The 23,213-nt window shown below is 42.4% G+C and overlaps 3 protein-coding genes and 1 long non-coding RNA gene across 9 annotated transcripts in view; 2 read left to right on the top strand and 2 right to left on the bottom strand.

Moving 5' to 3' along the window:
* The window catches only part of LOC100744760 (flotillin-2), an 89,880-nt gene that overhangs the window by 12,528 nt on the left and 54,139 nt on the right, over positions 1-23,213 (bottom strand). The gene's annotated exons all lie outside the window — the stretch shown is intronic.
* LOC100744999 (glucose dehydrogenase [FAD, quinone]-like) lies at positions 2,683-7,188 on the top strand. Its single transcript, XM_033318426.1, has 5 exons — positions 2,683-3,790; positions 4,193-4,622; positions 4,760-5,156; positions 5,316-5,598; positions 6,011-7,188. The coding sequence occupies exons 1-5, from the start codon at positions 3,383-3,385 to the stop codon at positions 6,374-6,376; spliced, it is 1,884 nt and encodes a 627-aa protein (XP_033174317.1). The 5' UTR covers positions 2,683-3,382; the 3' UTR covers positions 6,377-7,188.
* Positions 11,339-19,567, top strand: LOC100744879 (glucose dehydrogenase [FAD, quinone]-like). 6 transcript variants are annotated; one of them, XM_012394614.3, is made up of 6 exons: positions 11,339-11,598; positions 15,564-15,655; positions 16,500-16,693; positions 16,963-17,177; positions 17,250-18,432; positions 18,840-19,110. In XM_012394614.3, exons 2-6 carry the CDS (start codon positions 15,590-15,592, stop codon positions 19,108-19,110), a joined length of 1,929 nt encoding a protein of 642 aa, XP_012250037.1. In that variant the 5' UTR covers positions 11,339-11,598; positions 15,564-15,589. The 6 variants fall into 6 exon arrangements, with proteins under 6 accessions (XP_012250037.1, XP_033174314.1, XP_012250038.1 ...); XM_012394615.3 differs by lacking the exon at positions 11,339-11,598 and adding an exon at positions 12,667-13,156; XM_024364437.2 differs by lacking the exon at positions 11,339-11,598 and adding an exon at positions 14,163-14,355.
* LOC117151152 lies at positions 13,409-20,969 on the bottom strand. The gene is made up of 3 exons (XR_004460855.1): positions 20,726-20,969; positions 20,312-20,316; positions 13,409-13,420 (listed from the first exon to the last, which is right to left on the bottom strand). It is a non-coding gene; the product is annotated as an uncharacterized LOC117151152 (long non-coding RNA).

Genomic DNA, 23,213 nt, shown 5'->3' with positions numbered 1-23,213 from the left:
CATACGTGACGAGACATTTCCTTTCAATCCCATTGGGAGTGATTCGACCAAATTAGTTCTATTTTTTTAAGCAAATATACGATCTCTTACGAAAGAGAGGTTGGAAAATTAATTTTTACTTTTGACGACGATCGGTCAGCGTGCGCCCTGCGTAAAACGCTCTGGTTTCGAACGTTCGGAGAAGAAGGCAGATATCAGACGCTCGTCAACCTTCAACCAGTTCAGATTTCGAACGTTCGAAGAAGAAGGCAGATATCAGACGCTCGTCAACCTTCAACCAGTTCAGACATTCTCGTACGACGCAGATATTGTTCGATCATCGGACACTTTGGACATCCTTTGATCCTCGTACGAGACGGATGATCTTAAATACTTACATTTTCAAGGTACTCGTCGATTAGATATTCGCGATATTTACAAATATTCGATTCGAAGTAAATATATTCACTTCGATTATTTCCTTTACATCGATTCCTTACACATTCGTACATCGCAGCTGATAACTTCAGTTATTACTTATTAGCATAACGTTCGTATCGACGCTGATTAGCGGGTTACCGGAGATTGACACGTTCTTGCGGTCTTTACGTGTATCCGCGGTGTACACCGAGTACCGCTAATGTTAGTGGCATGTCGCATTTCAATATTTATATCTCGATAGCGAATGAAGCGAAAAACACGAGCTCTTAGCCGCGTGATTTATGAACGTTTCAATGCCAGATTATATATTATTATAAAAAAAAAGAAAAAAAAACAGATTTTCATATACAGGGAGGTTGGTAACTGGCGGTACAAGCGGGAAGGGTGTGATTCTACGCGAAAAAAGAAGTCGAAAATATAGAATAAAAATTTTTCGTTCGAGGCTTTGTTTTCGAGAAAATCGACTTTGAATTTTCGCTCGGTACGCCTGCATTTTATCGCGTCTCGTTATAACGGATCTCACTGTAAATCGTTGTCTCGATGGAAAAATTAAAAAAAAAAAAAGAATCACTCTCTTCCCGCTTGTACCATCAGTTACCAACCACCTTGCATATCTATCGGTTATATTTTTTCAGATATTGTGCGTTAGGGTTATTAAATCGGATGCGCTTGATGTATCGTAACGTGCAAAATTCTTAAGCCATCTGATACGATGATTTTACCATTTTACAAATCATATTTTTGGGTCGCATACTCAGAAATTCCGATAACTGAGATGTATGTATTTGTAACGTCGTTTCGTATCACCAATTACCCGTAATCGATAATCACGATTCTATTCCTTCTCATATTCACAAAGCACAGTCAGTCGACGAAATTTTTATCGATTAGGTATATCGATGTCGTCGATTATTTCCGCTGTTTCAGTTACGTCGATTACGCACACGTATTTCGCATCCACTTTGTCGATCGCTGCAAAAGTCGTACTCGTACGTCTGAAAGCAATCGAAAAACAGCTGATCCAGCGATTCGTAACAATAGCGCAATGTCCCACGGTTTTACATAGGCAATTTGCTCTCGAGCTTTGTCGGAATACCATCGTATCGTCGTTCTGAGTGTGCCTGTAATATATAATTTTTGTCTGCACGATGTAAAAGATTCGTCTAACTATAATACATTTGGTTAAAAGACTACGCATGTACGCTAAATAGAAGCGATGTCGAGCGATCGATATTTCGGGAAGCGTTCCGTTTGAAAGCGCCCAAGCGGAAAGGGGGTGATTCTACGCGAAAAAAGAAGTCGAAAATATAGAATAAAAATTTTTCGTTCGAGGCTTTGTTTTCGAGAAAATCGACTTTGAATTTTCGCTCGGTACGCCTGCATTTTATCGCGTCTCGTTATAACGGATCTCACTGTAAATCGTTGTCTCGATGGAAAAATTAAAAAAAAAAAAAGAATCACTCTCTTCCCGCTTGTACCATCAGTTACCAACCACCTTGCATATCTATCGGTTATATTTTTTCAGATATTGTGCGTTAGGGTTATTAAATCGGATGCGCTTGATGTATCGTAACGTGCAAAATTCTTAAGCCATCTGATACGATGATTTTACCATTTTACAAATCATATTTTTGGGTCGCATACTCAGAAATTCCGATAACTGAGATGTATGTATTTGTAACGTCGTTTCGTATCACCAATTACCCGTAATCGATAATCACGATTCTATTCCTTCTCATATTCACAAAGCACAGTCAGTCGACGAAATTTTTATCGATTAGGTATATCGATGTCGTCGATTATTTCCGCTGTTTCAGTTACGTCGATTACGCACACGTATTTCGCATCCACTTTGTCGATCGCTGCAAAAGTCGTACTCGTACGTCTGAAAGCAATCGAAAAACAGCTGATCCAGCGATTCGTAACAATAGCGCAATGTCCCACGGTTTTACATAGGCAATTTGCTCTCGAGCTTTGTCGGAATACCATCGTATCGTCGTTCTGAGTGTGCCTGTAATATATAATTTTTGTCTGCACGATGTAAAAGATTCGTCTAACTATAATACATTTGGTTAAAAGACTACGCATGTACGCTAAATAGAAGCGATGTCGAGCGATCGATATTTCGGGAAGCGTTCCGTTTGAAAGCGCCGCCTTTTCTAGACTGTAGCTACGATATTACGATATATTAAGAATCTTTAAGTCAGGGTAGTTACAATGTTTCGCGTTTAAATAGGAAATAGTAGAACGGCACCGCAAATTTTTTGGTACCGTTTTATAACAATTTGCGTTTATTTTCATATTCAGCTTCGAGCAACGGTGTTAAAGATTCGAACGATATGCTGGTAAGAACGAAATTTATCGATTCGTTGTCTTTAGGTATATCATTGGGTATCGACAAGGAGATAAAAATAATTGTTAAAAAAAGAAAAATAAACAAGGTACACTTTCAGTTATATAATCTTATATAATAATCAAAAAAGTAGATTAAATTCGAGACGTTGAGTCATTTAGATTTATGACGAACGAAATGTTTCGAATTGTTTGAGAAACGGTCGAGCTTGCGAAAGCGTAACTTGCTTTGAAACTGTCGTGATTTGTTTGGCTTAAGTGACATAAAATCTTTCGTCGAAAGCGAATACAAGTTACACGTACGTACATTGAATGAAACATCAGCCGATCACGTATTGTCGCGAAGGTTTCGGAATTTAAAACATCATCGAATTAATATAAGCACGGTTGCGCAGAGGACAGCTCGGTAGCGTTAACGGAGATTTTAACGAAGGATAGCGATTCGCGAAACACGTCGATTGTAGTATAGTACGATCGGAGTAGGAAAAACTCGGGAAAAAAGTACCGTAAGAGGATCGTTGTTCGAGCAAATTTTTCCTGAAGGATCACCGATCGCTGGTCATCGATCGATCGATCGAGAAGAAAGAAAGAGAAGAAGAAAAAGGAAGAAATGTCGAGCGTCAGCAGAATCTCCACGATGAGGATCGCGATGTCGTACGGACCCGAACTGAGTTTCCTGGTGCTCCTTCGTATGTTGATTGGCATGTACAGGCCGGATATCGTGAGTCGCGAGACCAGGGTGAAGCCGACCACTTTATCGGATCTTCGAAACAGCTACGATTTTATAATAATCGGAGGTGGCACGGCTGGCTCGGTGTTGGCGAATCGTTTGTCGGAAAACGAAAATTGGACGGTGCTGTTGTTGGAGGCTGGCGTCGACGAGAACGATTTGTCCGACATACCGATTCTGTTCCCGATTCTTCAACTCACCTCGATGGATTGGCAGTTCAAGACGGAACCGTCGAATAATTATTGCAAAGCGATGAAAGCTAACGCGTGCAATTGGCCACGCGGCAAGGTACTATTTTCCAATGACATTTATTATCGTTTATTATTATCACAATCATGGATGCATAATGTATGAATGTGCACGGTATAAATATGTATGCACTTACGTAACGTCGTTATTAAGGATTTGCTCTATCCGATGTTAGTTTCTCCACATAAATCAAGTTACGTCGGTTATGAATGATTTCCACTATTTTTCATTCTCGCGACCGACATAGGTGTGACGATTGCTGTTAATTTTTTTAACAGAGGATATTCGCATAATAGATTCGCGTAAGCAAACTCTTTTACGTCGAACTTTATTCAAACTCGCAGAAATTTCATTCTACGCGCGTATCGATATCGTTCGCTGTACTCGCCGATAATTATATCTTTGGATACGTAGCGGGTGTATACGTGAATTATCGTACAGGTACTCGGAGGAAGTAGCGTGCTGAACGCGATGCTCTACGTGCGTGGCAACAAGAAAGATTACGACAATTGGCAGGAGATGGGTAATCCAGGATGGGATTACGAGAGCGTATTGCCTTATTTTAAGAAATCCGAGGACATGAGGATCAAAGAATACCAAGATTCCCCTTATCATCGAACCGGTGGATATCTGACCGTCGAATACTTTAATTATCGTTCGTCCGTGACCGATTATCTGATACAAGCGGGCACGGAAATGGGCTACGACGTGGTGGATGTGAATGGACCCACGCAAACCGGATTCTCCTTCTCTCATGCAACGGTGAAAGATGGTCTGCGATGTAGTACCGCGAAAGCTTTTCTTCGAACGGCTTCCAAGCGAAAAAATTTACATATCAGTATGAGATCGATGGTAGAGAGGATTTTGGTGAGCCAAGGCGAGTTATCAAACGTTAGCTCTTCCTATCGTTTCCTATCGTAGTTTCGTTTAAAATCGTACAGCTTGGAATTGTTATTATCGGAGACGAGGACCACGAGAGACGATCAATCGGCGGATGTTGATTTTCAGATGAAAATGGAAAAACTGCTTATGGCGTGGAATTTCAAGTAGGATCCAGGCGCAGGACGGTGAAAGCCAGTCGCGAGGTAATTCTATCGGCTGGCGCGATACAATCGCCGCAATTGCTCATGTTGTCTGGAATCGGGCCCAGGGGTCATTTGGAACAACTCGATATTCCCGTGGTCCACGAAGCTCCCGGCGTCGGTAGAAATCTTCAGGATCACGTGGCGATCGGTGGATTGACTTACTTGGTGACTAAACCGGCGAACATCACGGATTCGACATCTTTCAGTTTTAACTTGATGAGGTCCGTCAATGCCCATGCGCTCAATTTGTTCGTCAGAGAACGTACCGGGCCGTTGTACGGGAGTAACGTGGCCGAGGGTATAGGTTTCATCAACACCAAGTGAGTATTTATCAACGTTAACTCGTAACGACTTTGCGAATTTTTCTGCAAATTTATATCTTTACGAACGAGAGAAACGAGACTGAGATCAAAATTTGCTTTTATTTCGTATATTTTCGTACATTACATGCTTGTCTATATCATAACGAATATTTCCAGATATGCGAACAAGTCGGAGGATTATCCCGATATACAGCTGTTCGTCTCTTCAACGGCCGACAATACGGACGGCGGTCTCTTTGGCAAGAGAGCTTGCAACCTTCTGGACGACTTTTATGCGCGTTTGTTCGAAAATATCCTGTACCAGGACTCGTACATGATCATGCCGCTACTGCTGCGACCTCGAAGCAGAGGATACATCAAGCTGCGCTCCAAGGACGTTAATCAGCGGCCGATCATAGTGCCCAACTACTTCGACGATCCACACGATCTCGACGTTCTGGTAATAAACTGGTTTATTATTCCTTAAAAAATAAGTACAGCGAACGTTTGTTGAGCTAACGGTTGCCGACTCGATCGATTTCGACGATACGGTGACGGAGAAACGAAAGCTTAAAATCTATACTCGTGTGTACGAGTATCGGGTACAATTTGCATTAAACGTTTTTGCTCCAAACTAGACTACTCGTTTATTCCTCGATATCGTCGTTCGATATATCGTACGTTTGTTTCTCTTCTCGATTAAAATTCAATTTGCTAAACTCGCATTAGTTTCTTGTTTCGAGCTTTCTTTTGGCCATCGTCGCTGTACAACGAGTTCCGTACTTTCTCGATCAATTTGATCAAGCAACGCTGAGAAATCGAATCTTCGAGAATTTAATAAATCGTGTGTCTGTTAACGTCAACGGATGCAGGCGGAAGGCGCGAAGTTTATCCACGATATGTCGAAGACGAACACGATGAAGCAACTGAAAACTCAACCGAATCCAAACAGAACTCCGGAGTGTTCGTCGTTCGAGTTCCCATCGCTGGATTATTGGCGTTGTTTCGCTCGATATTACACGCTAACTATTTACCACCCGAGCGGAACGTGTAAAATGGGACCCTCCACGGACAAAATGGCAGTGGTCGATGCCAGATTGAAGATGCACGGCGTAAATGGACTTCGAGTGATCGATACCTCGATCATGCCAACGATCACTTCCGGCAATACGAACGCACCGACGATCATGATCGCCGAGAAAGCCGCTGACATGATCAAAGAGGATTGGAAGATTTAAGACACGGGTTCCCTTTTCCATCCTCGAGATATACCGCCTATCAGTTATCGACGATGAATTTCAACGATGTTAACGTCTATTCGATGACGATCGTGGCGATGCTATAACAGCGATAACGACGATGACAACGACGATACAAGAAGAGGACAGTGATAAACATAGAATGGAAGCGTTATCCGTGATAATCTTCGATCGATATCGTCGATTTTCGATTGCTCTTTAAAATTTCAACTTTTACCAGTTTTAGAAATTCGGAAAATCGATAGGTATAGATTAGATCGATTTTCATTTTGGCACCAGAATCGCCGTTCTTTTCCATTCCTTCTACGCTGTCGACGAAGCTCCAACACCGGATATCGACATGCGCGTTCACCGACCAACCAAATATCCGTCAATCTACAAAACGGTCGATGTACGCGATCCTCTGAGACACGATCGCCGTTCGGAACAGCTCCGATACCCGTTGGTACTTTGTTCCATCGACCGAATAGCGACCGAGACTATATGAACGCGATATGCTTCGTTTCCCCGCTAAAACTAGCCTAAACTGTTACTAGCGCGAAGAGAGAAAGAGAAAGAGAGAGAGATCAGTGAAAAGAATGTAATTAGGCTTTTATCCGTTAGGCGGATTTTAACCGATAATAATTAATTCGCGCGCTCGTTCCCTGTATATCGATCAGCCAACGCTTTTCACGCGTGACTGCTATCGCGAGATGAAATTTTATGCCACGTGAAAAGCACCGGTTCTCGATCGGCTGCCAAAGGTAACACGAATACGTTAATTATGGTTGGTCGTGGGGTTGAATGGATAACTGCAGGACAGTCTAGTACTCCAGCACGGTGTTTTGCAAGTATTTCGAAAACCAAGACTAAGATTTTTACAACGTTTTAAAAAATCACCGAGATCCAAGAAGGCTTTCTAAACAATTACCAAAATACGTTGTATTTGGTTCAAAACGTTGACAGCAACGTTCACACCGAGCGGCTATTGTCGGTTTTTTATTCTACAATCTAAAAGAAAAAAAATCGGTGTCTCCGATCATAGTTAGGCGTTGCGCGTTTAAAAAATTCTTGCCGCGCACCAATCGTTGTAGATTAGATCTACGTCGTAGATCGCGGTTCTAACGTTTAAAATTAGAAACGAGGGAAAGTACAAGTGGCGTGGATTTCGACGAGATACTCCGTTTCGTTTCGAACGATTCGACAGCTTTAGGTTCTCTTGCATTTACGACCATATCGCTTAAAGTTTACGTTTCTTCTAAATCGTCAGTCGAACTTGCAGATAGAACCAAGGAAGAGAGGAACGAATTTATCTATTTTTTAAAAGAACCGTACCGTTAATCCGTGTCATTTACATGCTGCTATCGACTACGTTTAACAGGCTGACTTTCATCGTCCGAGCTAATTCATTTGGCGAGTAAAAGTCCGTGTCGGATACCGACCCGCGTAGATAATGGGAACTAAAGGGAATTTCGCGATCAGCATCGCGTACGTTACACTTATCGCACGAGTCTCAGCTTCGATAATTAGTTAATTGGCAAAGTGAATTGGATTCGAGGATACGACGATGCTTACGTAAGCGAAGTTTAAAGTAACAGTTTCAGAGATAGTGGATTATTCTACGGAATTTCTCGAACGTTGCCGCGTGTATTGTAATTGGCGCAAAAAAGACATCAGGATAAACGAGCGTAATTTGATGCAGCATTTTTTTTTTGTTGGCAATAAAAAGGATATGGCGCAAAAATGAGAATTGCGCAACGAAGAACGGCTGTCCATCGCTGAAACTCTTCCAACTAACGTCGCGTCTTAAGGTATTTCTCGATGCGAGAGCGGAGAAGAAAGGAAATCCGTTCAAAATCGAGGAAGAACAGTTTGCGGCAGCGAGAATCGGATCGATTTAAAATCGAAATCCTGATACAGCGGAATTGCATTTGCCTGAACTCGTCGACGGGCCATGTTGTTACATCTGTTGATTTACGTAACAGTCGCTCGCGTCGAGCGATAGAAACGATATAAGCGAACGCAATTAGCAAAAGTTAACTGAAATTTCGCTCGGATAAATGGAGTTCTACCGTGTGACTTTGAAGAACGGTGGCAGGGCTGATGTTTCGAAACTTGACACAAGGAATACTTTCACGCGAATGGGACGAATGCGTTTTGCAATAGATTTCGAAGGATATGGATGTCTCGACTTTTCTAATCAAAGATCCGCTGTGTCTCTTTGGCGGATTAAGACGATATCCGAAATTATCGCCGGACAACGTATACGTCGATCGGCAATTTCAGCGTCGAATCTTCGAAGTAGCTGCAGAATATTCTGTTACGAGACCAGTGAAAGCCTCCGTCTCGTTTTACGATCGCGTTCCATCGAAGCCTATAGACCGAACTCGCTTTTACACCCCTTTCGATATGACTGCAATGGTTTCGCACAGGCTGGACGATCTCTCGAACTCGCCATCACCCGGACCGATCTAGGTAACTTTCGTTCGTGAAAACGCGCCGCTATTTTCCAACGCTGTACCCGGTCGATTAAGGTCCTACTTTCAGCAGGATCGGTACAAGAGTGAAACCGTGAACGACCGAACGCGATTTAGTGATTCGCGGTCGGTCTGTCCGCGTCTATCGAACCGAACGATCGCTCGCACGTGCTTTCCTTCGGGACACGCGCACGTTTCGCTCGTTCTCTTGGCTCCTTCTTCTTTCCTATCCTTCGCGTCGTTGTCAGTTTCGTCGTTTAAACCGGCCGAGGCGATCGCGTTCTTGGCGCGTGGCACATCTTTCTCATAGTGTAACGTTTGTAACGTGTATAGGCTTTATATGTCGCGAGGATATTTGAACAGTTGGCGCACGAATCTTTCATGTACATATCGTACGTTTTATAGAAAACGTTTTGAAGTTTCGTTAACGTTGCGATGGGATACGACCGTATCGTTGTTTCATCGGTACATCGACAAAATTCGCAACTAGTCTGAAAATCTATGTAGAAATTACAAGATATCGTTGCACGCGTGTATTTTGTATGAAAAATTAGTACAGCACGAGACAACCGTCTTAAATATACGATAAGTGTTAAGGATAGCCTTATTAAATATGGAAATCCGTTAATACAAAGTATAATCGACTGCTTGCAAATGAATTTATCTCAGATTGGTTGGAAAATTTTGCGAATATAACGGTGGTAGTCTAATCTCGTGACATCGGTGTTAACGAAATCTCAACATGTTCCGTATAACGTACGTAATATACTCGTTAAGATTATCTACGTGTGTTCGAATACTTTGGAGGGCCTTAGGAATATATTTGGAGGGATACCGTGTGTAGACGACGATAGGCGAGATCGTGTCGAAGAAGATACGCTTAAGTTAACGTAGAAGAAAGAATTTGAGGGTATCTTGCGTATTTTCTTCCTTTTATTTCCTTGCCGGTTTAGTCTTTTTTTTTCTCCGACCTTATCGTCGGTCAGCTTTACGAATCGGTTCGCGGCGACGAGGATCGAGAACGGTTCGAAACGAGCGGTCGACGGATTCGAAGGACGGAAGCGAATATGTGATTCGTGCAAAATTGAAGCGAGCTGTGATCGAAGCACAGGGACGAACGAGAGAACTGCGAAAGATGAGAACTGCAGTGCGGAGACACGAATCTGACGCCTAGCGAATTTGATCCGTAAGGATTTCGTTCGAATTTTCCTTCAGATTTAAGGAGTAGCGACGTCGCTAAATCGCAAAAAAGAACGGAAACGGCAGTAGCGACGAAAAGTTTTCAAATATCTTTCGCGATCGGTAGCATTACGATGCGTTTTCCAAATCATCCCGATCGTCATCTCGCTTTCTCTTTCTACGCGAAAAGCAACGCGTCTTTCGTCAGGCAAGTTCTGCTTAACCAAGCCTCGTAAATCCGGTTTGCGCGAATCGTTGTAAAACTTGTATAACTCCTAGAAAAGTTCTCTGCAACTACAGGAAGCAAAAGTTTGCGCACACATCGCGTAAATTTCTTTTACGCAATACTATTCTTTGTTAATCGACGGAGAAGCAAGAGACAATATACGTATTCCTCTGTTCGCGATTTGTGCCACAGTCGGCAAATTGGATTTTGCAAATACCTAATTAAAAGATACGCGCGTAGTTTGTTCAGAGGATGTTGCAATTGAAATTCAATAACAATCGGATACTTTTGTTAGTCGTAAGTGGTAGACCGATCGGAAGATGAAACTAAGCGTAAAAATAAATGCGTTCGTCTCCCACGATCTTCGGTAGAAATTACATGTGGTGCACATGTGTGCTACGTACGATACAAAAGATTTTTGTTGTTTAGTAGCAGCAAAACATTGCTTCGGTTTCGAAGAAATAAACGAAAACCGAACTTGCTGTTTGCGTAATTAAATCGTACAATTAGACACAATGTCTCCGAATGCAACGACTCGGAATCGATTACCAGATAGAATATCGATCGATTTACACCGATATCGCGACATATTACGTGAGTACCGACATATATGTACTTGTAAATCGATTAATTTATCTGCGAGATATATAATCTTGCGAGACATATAGCACGTAATTCAGAAATCTTCCGTTTCTGCAAAAAATCTTCGATAGCCTAATCTTTACTAGCTTCTTAATCTATAATTGTTGTTTAAACGTGAACGATATGACATCTAAATAAACATGTTATATGGTTTAATATAGACTCGATAAAATCAAATTAGATTTAAGCGAGATTCGAATAATTATATTAAACGGAATTAAAAAAACAGTTTAGTTGTGATTTTATGATATAGCGTATGTATGGTATATATAAATCGCGTATGTTCATACCGATGAAACGACGGACGAAAGGAAAACCTGAGAATCGAAACGGTATAGAACGGTACTTGCGATTTTAATGGACCGATCAACGCAGTACGCTCGCTCGAAGAATAGCATTTAATCGGATTAATTGCAACGAAATATGTATTTCAGCGATATATCGGTACATTCTCTTATCTTTGTTTCAAATTGCTCTTTTCATTGAGATTCCACTCAAAATCGGATTAAAAGTTGTACGAGATCCAGATGTGAGAAAAAATGAAGTTAACCGATAACGTAATTTATCCGTGATTTCGCTTACGTAGACGATAACCTATCTAATTTAAGCGTAAAAATACATATAAATGTCGTGTGGACGTCCAATTTCATTCTATACACGGAAAGAGTGTAGCGAACCTTTCTACATACCGCTCAGTGGTAAGTTCAATGTTTTTACATATTATCGTTTAACATTAATCGCGTCTTTGTACATTTATATCTCTACCCTGATTTTCGCTTCGAATCGATCGCAGTTTTGAAACCTTCGACCGAATCCGTACTTTCCTGTTACCGTAGAATGCTTTCTTTTCGTATAATTTGTGATTTTTTTTTTTTTTTAATGAAGTTTTCCTATTTTTCTTGTTAACAAAAGCATAATTCGTATCGTCTGCCTTTTTCTCTTTCACCCGACTTTCACCGACAATGGGAAAGAAAGGAGCGAATTACGTGCTTCCTTTCTATGAACCGTTCATCGATCAGAACGTTCGTTCTTAGATAATTCATATGTAAGAAGAACTTGTCGCGTCGTTAGAACTTTGTTCGCAGGAAAATACCACGAAAAGTCAAAAGTTGAGCCAATTTTTTTTTATTCGTTCGTGATCCAACTTCTTACGTCGATCACGCTGAACTCTGGGAGCGCTAACTTCAAAACGCAACGTACCGCGAAGCTTCGAATTCGAAATCTCTACAACGACGCGAACACGTTGTATCTTTGATCGCAAAGAAATCGCTGAAATGTACGCCGAGAATAAGTTTTCAAATCTCACGAAGAATCGTGTTTCAAAATCTTTCGTACGCCATCGTTTGAAACTTTCACGCGGGATGCCTCGCTCTACTGCTTCTCCGTCTTGTCTTGGACGAGCCTCCTCTCTTTGTGTCACTGCCGAAAACACTATCGCGCGAATATCATCGTTTGGATATTTCGAATATTCTGTGCGCGCAGATGCGATAGGATATTATCTCGTATCGAAAATGTCGTTATTCGCCGATGGCATAATACCGATACCAACGTGGTGGCTAATTTTTGAAAATTGTCACCGAGTTTCGCCACGCAATTTACCATTTGCTCGTCGATAACGAGACAAAACGGAGAGGCGTGTGACGAATAGAACGATCGTATCGGTGGTGGAAAAAGGAACGTCCATAGGAAGGTCTATAGGAACGAAAGCGCTAAACTAACGCGAAACTTCTTCACGCGGTAGAAGCCACCGTCCCTTCGGTCGATCCTCCGTACGGCCTTGTTTATCCGTCCTCCCTCTCGAAACACGTTTTTCAAGCGATTCTTTCGTGCCGTCCCCCGACTTCATTTCGCATGACGCATTCGAGCGGTTTACTGACTGGATGACGTCAGGCTCTTTCTCCGGAAGAGAGCGAGTGGCGATCTCCCTTCCAGTTCACGGTGCGTCGAGCCTCTTTAATTAGCCCGTCTAGTGTGGCCACGGCCGCGGCTCTTGCCCAACTGTACCCCGTCGCGTCGTCAAAATAGATGAATCGTTGCCGTTCTGCGTCAGGCTTTCACGCGGCGCGCCGCAGACTCACGACCGCTCCGTTCCGTCTCGGATGAAGCTCCTCTTTGTGTTGCTCCCGACCAAAAGGACTATCACGCGCGCGCGCGCTCCCTACTCGCTACAGCCGCCCAAATGTCTTCGAATTCTGCTCCACGAGCCACTATCGGCCTCCTCTACTGCGCGCCGCTTCCCTTTGGACGATTCTTCAGGTTTGTCTAACCGTCAGATTACCATTCTTTCTTTCCTTCTCGTTATTTCTTTCCCGAAAAGTGAAATATTCTTCTCTTTTCGATAGATCTCACGAGGTAAACTCTCTCGCCTTTTCGAAACGATGATTTACTTTTAGATCTTTCGTTCAAACGGAATAAAAGGGATTACGGTTCTTTTTTTTTTCATTCGACCTAAGGGAGGGGGTGGCGTTTTCAAAGTTCGTTTTCGAAGAAGACTCGGCCGAATCGAACATGTATTTTTCACTTTACGCGCGTTTTTTGTCACGAACGTGTTTTTTTTATTTTACGTTGTTAAAATCGAAACGGAAGAATGGAAAACGGAAGGCGAACAAAGTAAACGAGAGAAACAACGCGAAACGTCTATACAAATACACGGATCGAGAACGCACTGATCTAGTTCTATTCGAGAACATATTTTCGTCTTGCCTCGCGACTACAGTCGTTTTCGTCGGATTTACAATCAGCAATGGAAGAATATTTGCGTAGTAGGTTTGGCTTTAAATACATAGAGGGATAACGTGTACTTGGATTCTATTTTATCCGAAGGTTGAGTGGGGCTGTTGAACGTCGTGGTGAAAGGGAAAGTGGGTGTACGCGGAGAGCTTGCGATAGTTTAAAATTCAACGGGACAAATGGGATATAATTGTAACGAACTTGATAAAGACGCTTCCTGTACGAATTCTTCTTTTCTCAAAAATTCTTTATCTCGTAATGTTCGCTTCGTATGATAATGCAATAGAATATCTAGTCGTTACCTTGAACGCTTCTAGCGATATACGTATGCAAATACCGCGAACGTATATTTTATTCATCGTCATTGTCAGTCAAATTTTACGAGCACCATTTTCCATATGCCGCGCATTTCTCGACGCGCTATAAAAATTTATTCCGACAACGTTACCAACTTTCACGGTATACCCGATACTATTCTCATCGCTGGACACTAACTTCCTCCGCGGTAACGACGTTATCCTATCTCCCATGTGGCATCTGTTTCGCGCAAACAATTTTACCAAACGTTATCAAACTCGCTTCCAAACCTCGCTCGTCGTACGTTCCGTCAAAAACATCCGTTTTCCGTCGCGACTTTCGAAAGTCCGCACACCACAATTTTGCACAAACCAGACACGATTAATTGCTCGTCAGCTGTCGGGACTTTCACGCACTGAGAGCATATCGCGAATCGATTCGAGCGTGCAAGAACCAGACCCGCGATCGCGTATGATTTATCCTCCGATGTGATTATACGATCTATCGGCTTTCGTCGATATGCTTTGCGTCGCTTCGAACACAGTCGTAGTTGAAAGAAGGTTTAAAACTGTAACGCGAATATAGGTATTAGTAACTTTGTGTTAGATAGTTTTTACCATGTTAGTTAGGATCGTCTATTTCAGGATATACAGTCGGAGAGGATAAGTGGATAGGTAGAGGAAGTACGTGGCAACGAAGTTAAAGTTAAACGTTTAACGAAATTTCATCGACACCTATTTCCCCTATCTGTCGATTCGTTTTTCCTCTCTGATCGTACGTTACACGTATCGTCTACTCGTCGTTCTCGTAAAATAGAATTCCGTTTCCCAAAATTATCATACAACGATGTGTTATAAACTATTTTTCGTCCGTCGCTGTACGTTGAAATCGCTAGAAAATCGATTCGAGTCGAACGCGCATCGCTACCTGCACAACGCTACGGATTATCGTCTCGTTTCGAGATCGTCACTTTCACGCGAAACACTGGTCAGATTTTACAATTTTACAACCGTTACCTTCCTCGTTCGTACGCGCTAGCGCTTTATCATCGACGAAACAACTTCGACTCGACGACTTTTCGTTCGTGACGGCATCGATGAAACCGTAATTCGTTCAATTTCAACCGTATAGACTTTCACGTTGAAAGTTATTTCGCGTTTCACGCGATACTCGTAATTTTCGCTAACCGCGCGTTCGTCTTAGTTCATCGAGGAAAACGATGAAATAACGCGTAAAAGTTGCGTAAGCGCCAACATCGGTATGAAAGAATTGCATTTAAACGGTATCGACGATTCTTCTAAAAGTTAGTCGACGCATCGACTGTGTGATTAAATTGCGTGAAAGATAAGCAAGGTTTGATAGATCGGATCGATGAAAACTATCGAGTTCGAACTGCCGGTACGCGTCAATTTCTTCCAAAGCAACATAAATGCAAGAACCGTTCGAACAAGAAGCGTATTTTCTTTCAGGCGATCCAACGATAAACCAGCAAATATTAACGCGTATCGATAAAATTAGTTTGAATCGTACCGCTGGTAGCAGCTGCGACGTTCTCCGTTGCGTTCCGCCGATACTAAATTACACGCAAACTTAGCATTGACACATTGACTCGAATTCTGTTGCTTTCTGTTCGCAGGTGATACCGACCTCTAATTGGATAAAATGCGAGCGTACGTGCTGCTCTCGCTCCTGGTGCAATTGGCATTCGCGTTTCGACTCCCATTTCCGGTAAATAGAGCCGTCCCGATCGATCGATATCGGCGATTATCCCCAAAAGGAAACTCGAAAGCTCGCGACCCGTTGATACTGACAAACGATGTTCTAGTAGACAGCGGCGCGCCTTTCTTTTCGCGTATATTTCTCTTTCCATACATATTTTTTTCTCTCTATATTTTATCTCTATCCTATATTTCATGCAGTTTAATCCTCCATCGGCGATGGTGACTCGAAAGTCGATCAGGTTTTATCTTCCTCGAAACTAGCCTACCTATCGTAATTATCTCTAGTCGGAAGGAAGACGTCGAACGAAGAACGATCGATCAGATCGATGTCGGCTGTAGTGGAAAGAAACGAGCTTCTATGGAAAATTTATGAACCAAACGCCCTTGTACATGGTTATAATTATATTTTGGATGGTCCTTCGAACCCGAGCATCGTCATGGCGATGCATAGGCGAGGCCACGAGCACGAGAATTCGAAACATAATCTCGCCGTAGACAGAACGTGTCCGATGCGATTCTAAATGCGGATGACTCGAGGAAATGTCTGACTTTTGGCGAATTCTTAATATAATGTCGACGACATTACTCCGCGCACGTTCAACGATCCTTGGTTAATATCAACCGTGCTGCGACGATATCGCGATTAGAATACTCCTTTTCTCTTTCTCGAATGCAGAGTAACTTTCGCTTCGCGACAATCTCGCGTTTAATCTTTGTTTTACATCGATTCGTACGAAATTTACTTTTTCTTCGTCTATCTGCGAAGAACAGGGATACGAGCACAGCAGCGCGGTTAAATCACGAAGGCATACAAAAGTGAAAGTGATTTAATTAAACACCTCGTTAACCAGTTTCAGGCTAGCCTATTGGATACGAGCAATGGAACATCGTGTTGCTCCTGCAGCTTCAAAGACACGTCGTACATGGCGTCCAAGTGCGGCGTGAAAACATCTTTCATGAGCTTGGTCGAGAAAATAATCGCGTCTACGTGCGACGTGTCGGATCCTTGCCACAGACTCGGCAAAGAGGAAGTGCCCAACGAATGGTAAAATCTTCGCGACTAATTTTTTTCTATTTCTAAATTCTTCGAATTTTAAATCGTTCGCTCAATTCGTTAAACTTTCGTTCTTCTCTACGTCGGCTTGCAGCGATCGAATCCTTCCGCTAATTTAAACTTGCATGGAAACCTGAAACAAGGGTTTATCGCACGTTTTAAGTTGTAAAATTAAATCGCAATTGAATCGACGATAAAGTAGGATCTCGTACGAAACGTTAATTTACAATTTATCATCGATACGATCGTCGAAAACGTAGGTTCGACTTTATCGTGGTCGGCGGCGGAGTAGCCGGGCCTGTAATTGCCAGGAGATTGAGCGACAATCCTTGGTGGAGGGTTCTCCTGATCGAAGCAGGGCCGGAAGAACCGTCGATGACTTCTATTCCTGGACTCGCGGTTCACGCCGTCAATTCGACTTTGGATTGGAATTTCAAAACGGAGCCAACGGAGCCCCATCCGACCGCGTGTTTAGGTAACCGATCTGCGTTCTTGTTCGAGGAAGTAATGGAATTCTATCCTTTCTAACTTTACGTATCACCGGCAGAAACCGACGGAGTGTGCACTTGGCCGCGAGGGAAGATGATGTCCGGTACCGCCGGCATGTACGGAATGATGTACGTACGAGGGCACCCAGAAGTATACAACAGTTGGGCTCGGGCAGGCGCCACAGGTTGGTCCTACGACGAAGTCGCCCACTACTTCGAACGCGCCGAAGATCCCGTAGATCCGTCGATATTATCCGACAAACCTAGAAGCGTTGCCGTACCAGGTCCGATGAAGATTCGATTTTATCCTCACAAGCCAGCCTTCGCCGACGAACTTCTGAAAGCCGCGGCCGAGCTGGGTTACAGAACGTCGAACTTGAAGGAATACAGTCAGACAGGCTTCATGGTGGCTCCCATGACGACCGACAATGGCGTACGAGGCACGACTTCGAGAAATTACTTGAGATCGGCGTACGGTAAAAACAATCTAAGGGTGTTGATCAACGCCCAGGTGACGAAGGTTCTAACGAATCAGTGGCAGAGCAAAGCGTACGGCGTCGAACTGATCGATAAAGATGGATATAAGAGGATCGTGAAAGCTAACAAGGAAGTTATTCTAGCGGCTGGAGCGATTGGCTCCCCTCACATTCTATTGAACTCCGGGATAGGACCCAAGGAGCATTTAACCAAATTGGGCATGAACGTGATCAAGGACCTGCCTGTAGGAAAGAATCTTCACAATCACGTGTCGGTTGCGGTTCTCTTCAGTATCAAGGATACCGCGTACGAATCTATGAACATGAACAGCGTTAACGAATACTTGGAGACCAGAACCGGTCCGTTGAGCAGTACCGGATTGACCCAAGTGACGGCGTTCCTCGAGAGCAGCTACGCCGCTAGCGGAGTACCCGATATCCAGATGTTCTTCGACGGATTCGCGCCAAACTGTCCAAGGACCGGACTCGAATTCGAGTGTTTGAACGGCGCGCTTGGCTTATGCTCGGACAGAAGGCAGATCGTGGTCAGGCCGACGGCTGTTACCGTGGAGAGCAGGGGATACATGAAGTTGCGTTCCGGCGACCCGATCGCACCACCTTTGATTTACCCCAACTACTTTACCCACACGAAGGATTTGAAGGTGTTGATCGAGGGTATTAGGAAGGCGATCGAGCTCACCAACACGCAGACTATGAAACAATGGGATTTTCGATTGGAACCTATCGTTCATCCCCTTTGCACCAAGTAAGGACAGCGTTATACGGCAAGGCCCGTAATTCATGCAACGAACGTTCTCGTTAAAGCCTCGAAGTCCCGTTCTCGAGAAGATAGAATTCGAATACGTCGATAAATTTTCAAATTCGACTTTCTCGAGAATCGGACGAACACGTTTTATTCTACCTTTTTATATTACATTTATTCTACATCTTCGCTAGAATCGATCGAATTCTATTGACCGTTTAGAATCGGAATCAAGCAAATTTACGTGCTCTTTGCAAATCTTGCGATTCTTCGTTTTTGTCGTATTCTTTTGTCTTATATTCGTACCATGAATTACGGACCACCCTGTATATCACGGACGAAAGCGAAACGTTCAAAGATTCCACGTCAATTCGCGTAATTGATACTAACGTGAAATTCGTTTGGTTCAGCTATCACTTCGCCACTGACGCGTACTGGGAGTGCTACGTGAGAGCGGCGACCGGACCGGAGAACCATCAATCGGGGACATGCAAAGTAGGCGCGTACGACGACCCAACGGCCGTCGTCGATCCAGAGCTACGAGTACGTGGTATATCGAACATTCGAGTCGCGGACGCATCCGTGTTTCCGATCGTGCCAAACAGTAATCCCATCGCAGCGATCATGATGATCGCGGAAAAGGCGGCTGACATGATCACGCATACATGGTCGAAGATGTGAGAACTCGAAGATGCGTCGGAAAAGGTCGATGCCACGCTTCTCTTTTCTCGATTCTCCTGTCGTATGGTATTTCGCGCGATGTCCCGTTTGTTGCAAAACGTTCTTATGCGAGTGCTATCTTTCCAGAAGATATCAATGACGAAAATCCTCCTTACCGAACATTGCTCGCGTCACCACGATGCGATCTTTAAATCGTTCGAATTTGGTCAACATTGAATTTGAGAAATTTTTAAGCCAACTTTAAAAGATGCGACGTATCATCTAATACACTTGTGTGCCATATATGACAGGATGAGTAACGACGAGTTTATCATTTTCAAATAATCAATGTGCAACTATTACTCTGTATATAACGACGAGCAAATAATTTATGATCGGTGTCGAGCGATGCAAATATTTGTAGAATAGACTCGAGCCTATTTTGTGGACAATTTTTCAAATATGATAATTCAAATATATCTTTTACTTGATATCCCGTTTATTTCATTTCGGAAATTTTATTTATAGAAACGACGACGAATCGATTTGAGAAATATTCGTCTCGTTTCGGATACGAATAAAAATGTTTACGATACCTTGTTTCTTGGCGAATAACGGTATATCTCGCACGGATACATCGGCCACTTTGAAAAATCGACCGTTGATAAATTCAAAATACGTATCCGATACGTATCAAAAACGAGTCAGCCTCGCCTGTCATTTACGCGATGTTATACGAGAGTCGTGCAGAAAGTAATGCCCGTTTTCAGATAGCAACGATAAAAATGCATTTTAAAAAGATCTCTTGCTTTCCAACTTTCCTATATGTCGGGGTGGCGTTGAGGATCAGGTCGAGGGTGTTCGACGAATTCCCCTGAGGGGTAGCCATCGTTGCGATATCACAAGAACATCGTTTATTAACACAAGTATGGAGAGTACAGAGCCGGCAATCAACCCGGCGGTTAGATGCTCGCGACACTAGCGACGATGGTCTCGGGTTCGATAACGAATACGCGGTCAACGGGGTGATATATATACTTGCTAAAACTCAAACGTGTACTGCTCGCTGATCGTAAGGCGCTACTCCCTTCGTCGATCAGATCTCAAGAAAGAGTGACCGCTCGTCCCGAGGATGCCGCCGAGCCAAACTGTGTTGGGGTGTGTCTAAGGACACGGGACCCTCGGATTCGTCGACATCGCTCCCAATTGATCAATTTGGGACAAAAGCTGCCTGTCCGTTAGGAAAGTCTTAATTACCGGAAAAATCCAGGTTTTATAACGAGTCTTCAAGCTAACTGTACTCGTGCCGTGCAAGTGCCTCAACCCCTGGTATTCATTGTCTCTATGGGTATTTCTTGTAACGAGGGTCATACTATCGCTCTATACCTTTGCTAGACGAAGCGCCCGTCCCGTTGACCGCGGCTACGTTGGGCGACGGACCGTTGCCCCGAGCCAAAGCTCACCATCACTAGTCTCGAACGCTTACAATCGGATCAACTAACTACAATTGCTTAATTACAGCTATAGTAGACCCTGGAGTACGCTGTTGCGCGATTATCCCAAATTCTAGATGCTCCGGTGTTCTTCCCTCTCCGACATAAATATACCAATATACCTTTCGTATACTTTTCGATACAACCGCCAGCCTTATTCCAACGCTTATCGAAACGTTCTACGACCTTTTGTACGTCAGTTCGCATATGTATCGTCTTACGCAATTCTTTAAATCATCTTTTCTTGCGGAGCATCATGGACCAAACATATTTTTCTCTGTAACGAGAGACGGCTGGACTGAATACTTACGATCACGTGCAGTTTCTGTCTCTATTGACTTGCCCGCAACCACGGTCTTATCTAATAATTCATCCATAATTCTATTACCGTCAATATGGTGAATTCCATTTGGAAGAATTTTTTCAGCTTTTGAAAAGCGTAAAAACGTAAAAGCGCCGTCGCCGGGATTTTCAATTCGCATCGTCATTTTAAACGCGCGATACAACGACGATATCGAGTATTCAAACACAAAATTTTGTACGACTTGTGTCAATATATGAACGAAACTGGGCGATCTTCTGTAAGTCATCGTTTTTTTTATGTCTTCTATATGTAAACGGGCGGTACTTTCTGGACGACCCTGGTATTATCGATAGAAATTATGCATGTTTTCGATAACCATTCGTCTATTGTAAGGCGAACAAATCCTTTATGTTGAAAATTCTTTTAAAAGCTGTAAAGAAGGCGATAAGATCTTTAATGTATGTATGTATATATGTATATACAAGATGTACCACTTAACATTATCATCTGAAATATATACATGTATATGCGTTGTAATACAAAATTCGAACAAACGTTTTCTATAGAAGTTGCACACTTCCGTAGGGACCAGTGTATAATGGAAATAGTTCTATGACGTTGCAAAAGACTTTGTTTATTCGATCTTCGCTGGCCTTCGAATATTTACAATTAGCATTAGTATCGGTTGTGTTTTATGAATTTTTTTCAAAGTGACTATCATTTACGAATAATGAAAATGTAACATTCCATTAAAAAAAAAAAAAAAAACAAAGTTGGTCCTTTTATCTAGTTATCCTTTAGCAGTAGAAATCTTTCGCATGCCCTTCTAATTTCAAAACATTTCACTTATATCGTGTCACTTTTTCTACTCTACAGTTACATTATAGAAAAATGTTTCGTTATTTATCACGGTATATGTATTTTACGCATACGACGAGAATATACAGTAAGCATTACGGTATAGTACATGGAGTAAAAAGACACACGTACAAGTGAGATAGTGCAGTGAAGTAAAAAATACACGACTCCAGGTGCAGATGCGTGTAATATACGTAAACACCTGTGTTCGAATATACGAGAAATAGAGATTTATAAAAAAAAAAAGTTAACCTCGTCATTCGTATCGAACAAATAATATCGTATTACGTGTATTACGTTTTATCGTCTTACGTTTCACGTTTCGGATCAAACTCGACATGTACCGATGTTTACATGTTCTATGAAAAGTCTAGTTGACTTTTGCCGATCCGAATCGTTTGTCGAGAACCTCGCCGAATTTCTGTGGATATGTGCAGTATCATGCAAAAGTTTCCGGTCGGATAGGCTGCTTATTTTGTATTATAAAAGCGATGTTTTAAAGAGTTTTAAATAATATATACAATTGTGTACTTAATATTCTTTCACATATCTTTCTCATATCTCATTCTCATATAGCTTTTCGAATATATCAATAATATTGTACTTTTATCGGTAATTTATTCGATATTATACCTGAGCAACGTAGTACAGTACGTACGAGAAGTATTCAAATAATTTCTTTGCGTCAAAATACTACGCAACCCATGGAATTCAAGGCTAAGTAACGTCTGTAAGCAGAGCGGTGTTTCGAGTGTCACGTAAAGTTGGTACTTGGGTGGTAGTAAGAAGGCCGAGTCGTACCCCAACTACTAATTTTCCTTTATAAAACTCTATTATAAATGTTAACACTTACAAAATAACACCGAACCGGAGAATAGGGGTTGTACGAGTACAGCAATTAGAAGAGGAACAAGAACTGCCCGAATTGGGTGAAGTCTCGGTTTATATACGTTTTGGTTTTAGGATGTTGAGGGGCTAGGTGTAGGCTATGATTTTTTTTTTTTTTTTTTTATTTAAAATATCACATTCAAAATTTGTGCAATTTGGACATTTGGTAGAATTGAGTAGGCTATGATGTGGAAAAGTGTGCGGTCGGAGGTCCATATCCTATCTCTGATGTGGACTAAGGTGCGTCACAGTCTTGGTGTATGCTACGATGATAAGGTAATGATGTGTCCAAAAGTGCCCTAAGGTTGACGGTCGATGTCTTATCACTGATGTAGGTTGAGATGCGATCGATGTCACACGAGCAACAATTTTCGAAGAAGAAACAAATTTTCATTTCTATATTCGAACAACGATATCTAACAGAATTTTAAGTAATATCGAAAGAAAATAATATAATACACGAATATCGTTATACAATCGTATAATATTAAATAGTTATAATTCTAAAGAATGTCAGATTAGAAATATAAAGTGAGAAAACTATGGCCGAAAACTTTTGCTCGACATTGTACGTACATGTA

The sequence above is a fragment of the Bombus impatiens genome, unplaced genomic scaffold (genome assembly GCF_000188095.3).
Source record: "Bombus impatiens unplaced genomic scaffold, BIMP_2.2 scf_0096, whole genome shotgun sequence".
Lineage (NCBI taxonomy): Eukaryota > Metazoa > Arthropoda > Insecta > Hymenoptera > Apidae > Bombus > Bombus impatiens.
The sequence above is the reverse complement of the archived record's forward strand: the minus strand, read 5'-3'. Positions and strand labels throughout refer to the sequence as shown.

Coding starts and splice junctions, on each gene's coding strand:
- LOC100744999 (XM_033318426.1), top strand. CDS start 3,383: ATGTCGAGCGTCAGCAGAATCTCCACGATGAGGATCGCGATGTCGTAC. Junction 4,623..4,759: donor GGTAGAGAGGATTTTGGTGA/GCCAAGGCGAGT, acceptor GTTGATTTTCAG/ATGAAAATGGAAAAACTGCT. Junction 5,157..5,315: donor ATAGGTTTCATCAACACCAA/GTGAGTATTTAT, acceptor GAATATTTCCAG/ATATGCGAACAAGTCGGAGG.
- LOC100744879 (XM_003486051.4), top strand. CDS start 15,590: ATGCGAGCGTACGTGCTGCTCTCGCTCCTGGTGCAATTGGCATTCGCG. Junction 16,694..16,962: donor GAGGAAGTGCCCAACGAATG/GTAAAATCTTCG, acceptor TCGAAAACGTAG/GTTCGACTTTATCGTGGTCG. Junction 18,433..18,839: donor GTTCATCCCCTTTGCACCAA/GTAAGGACAGCG, acceptor CGTTTGGTTCAG/CTATCACTTCGCCACTGACG.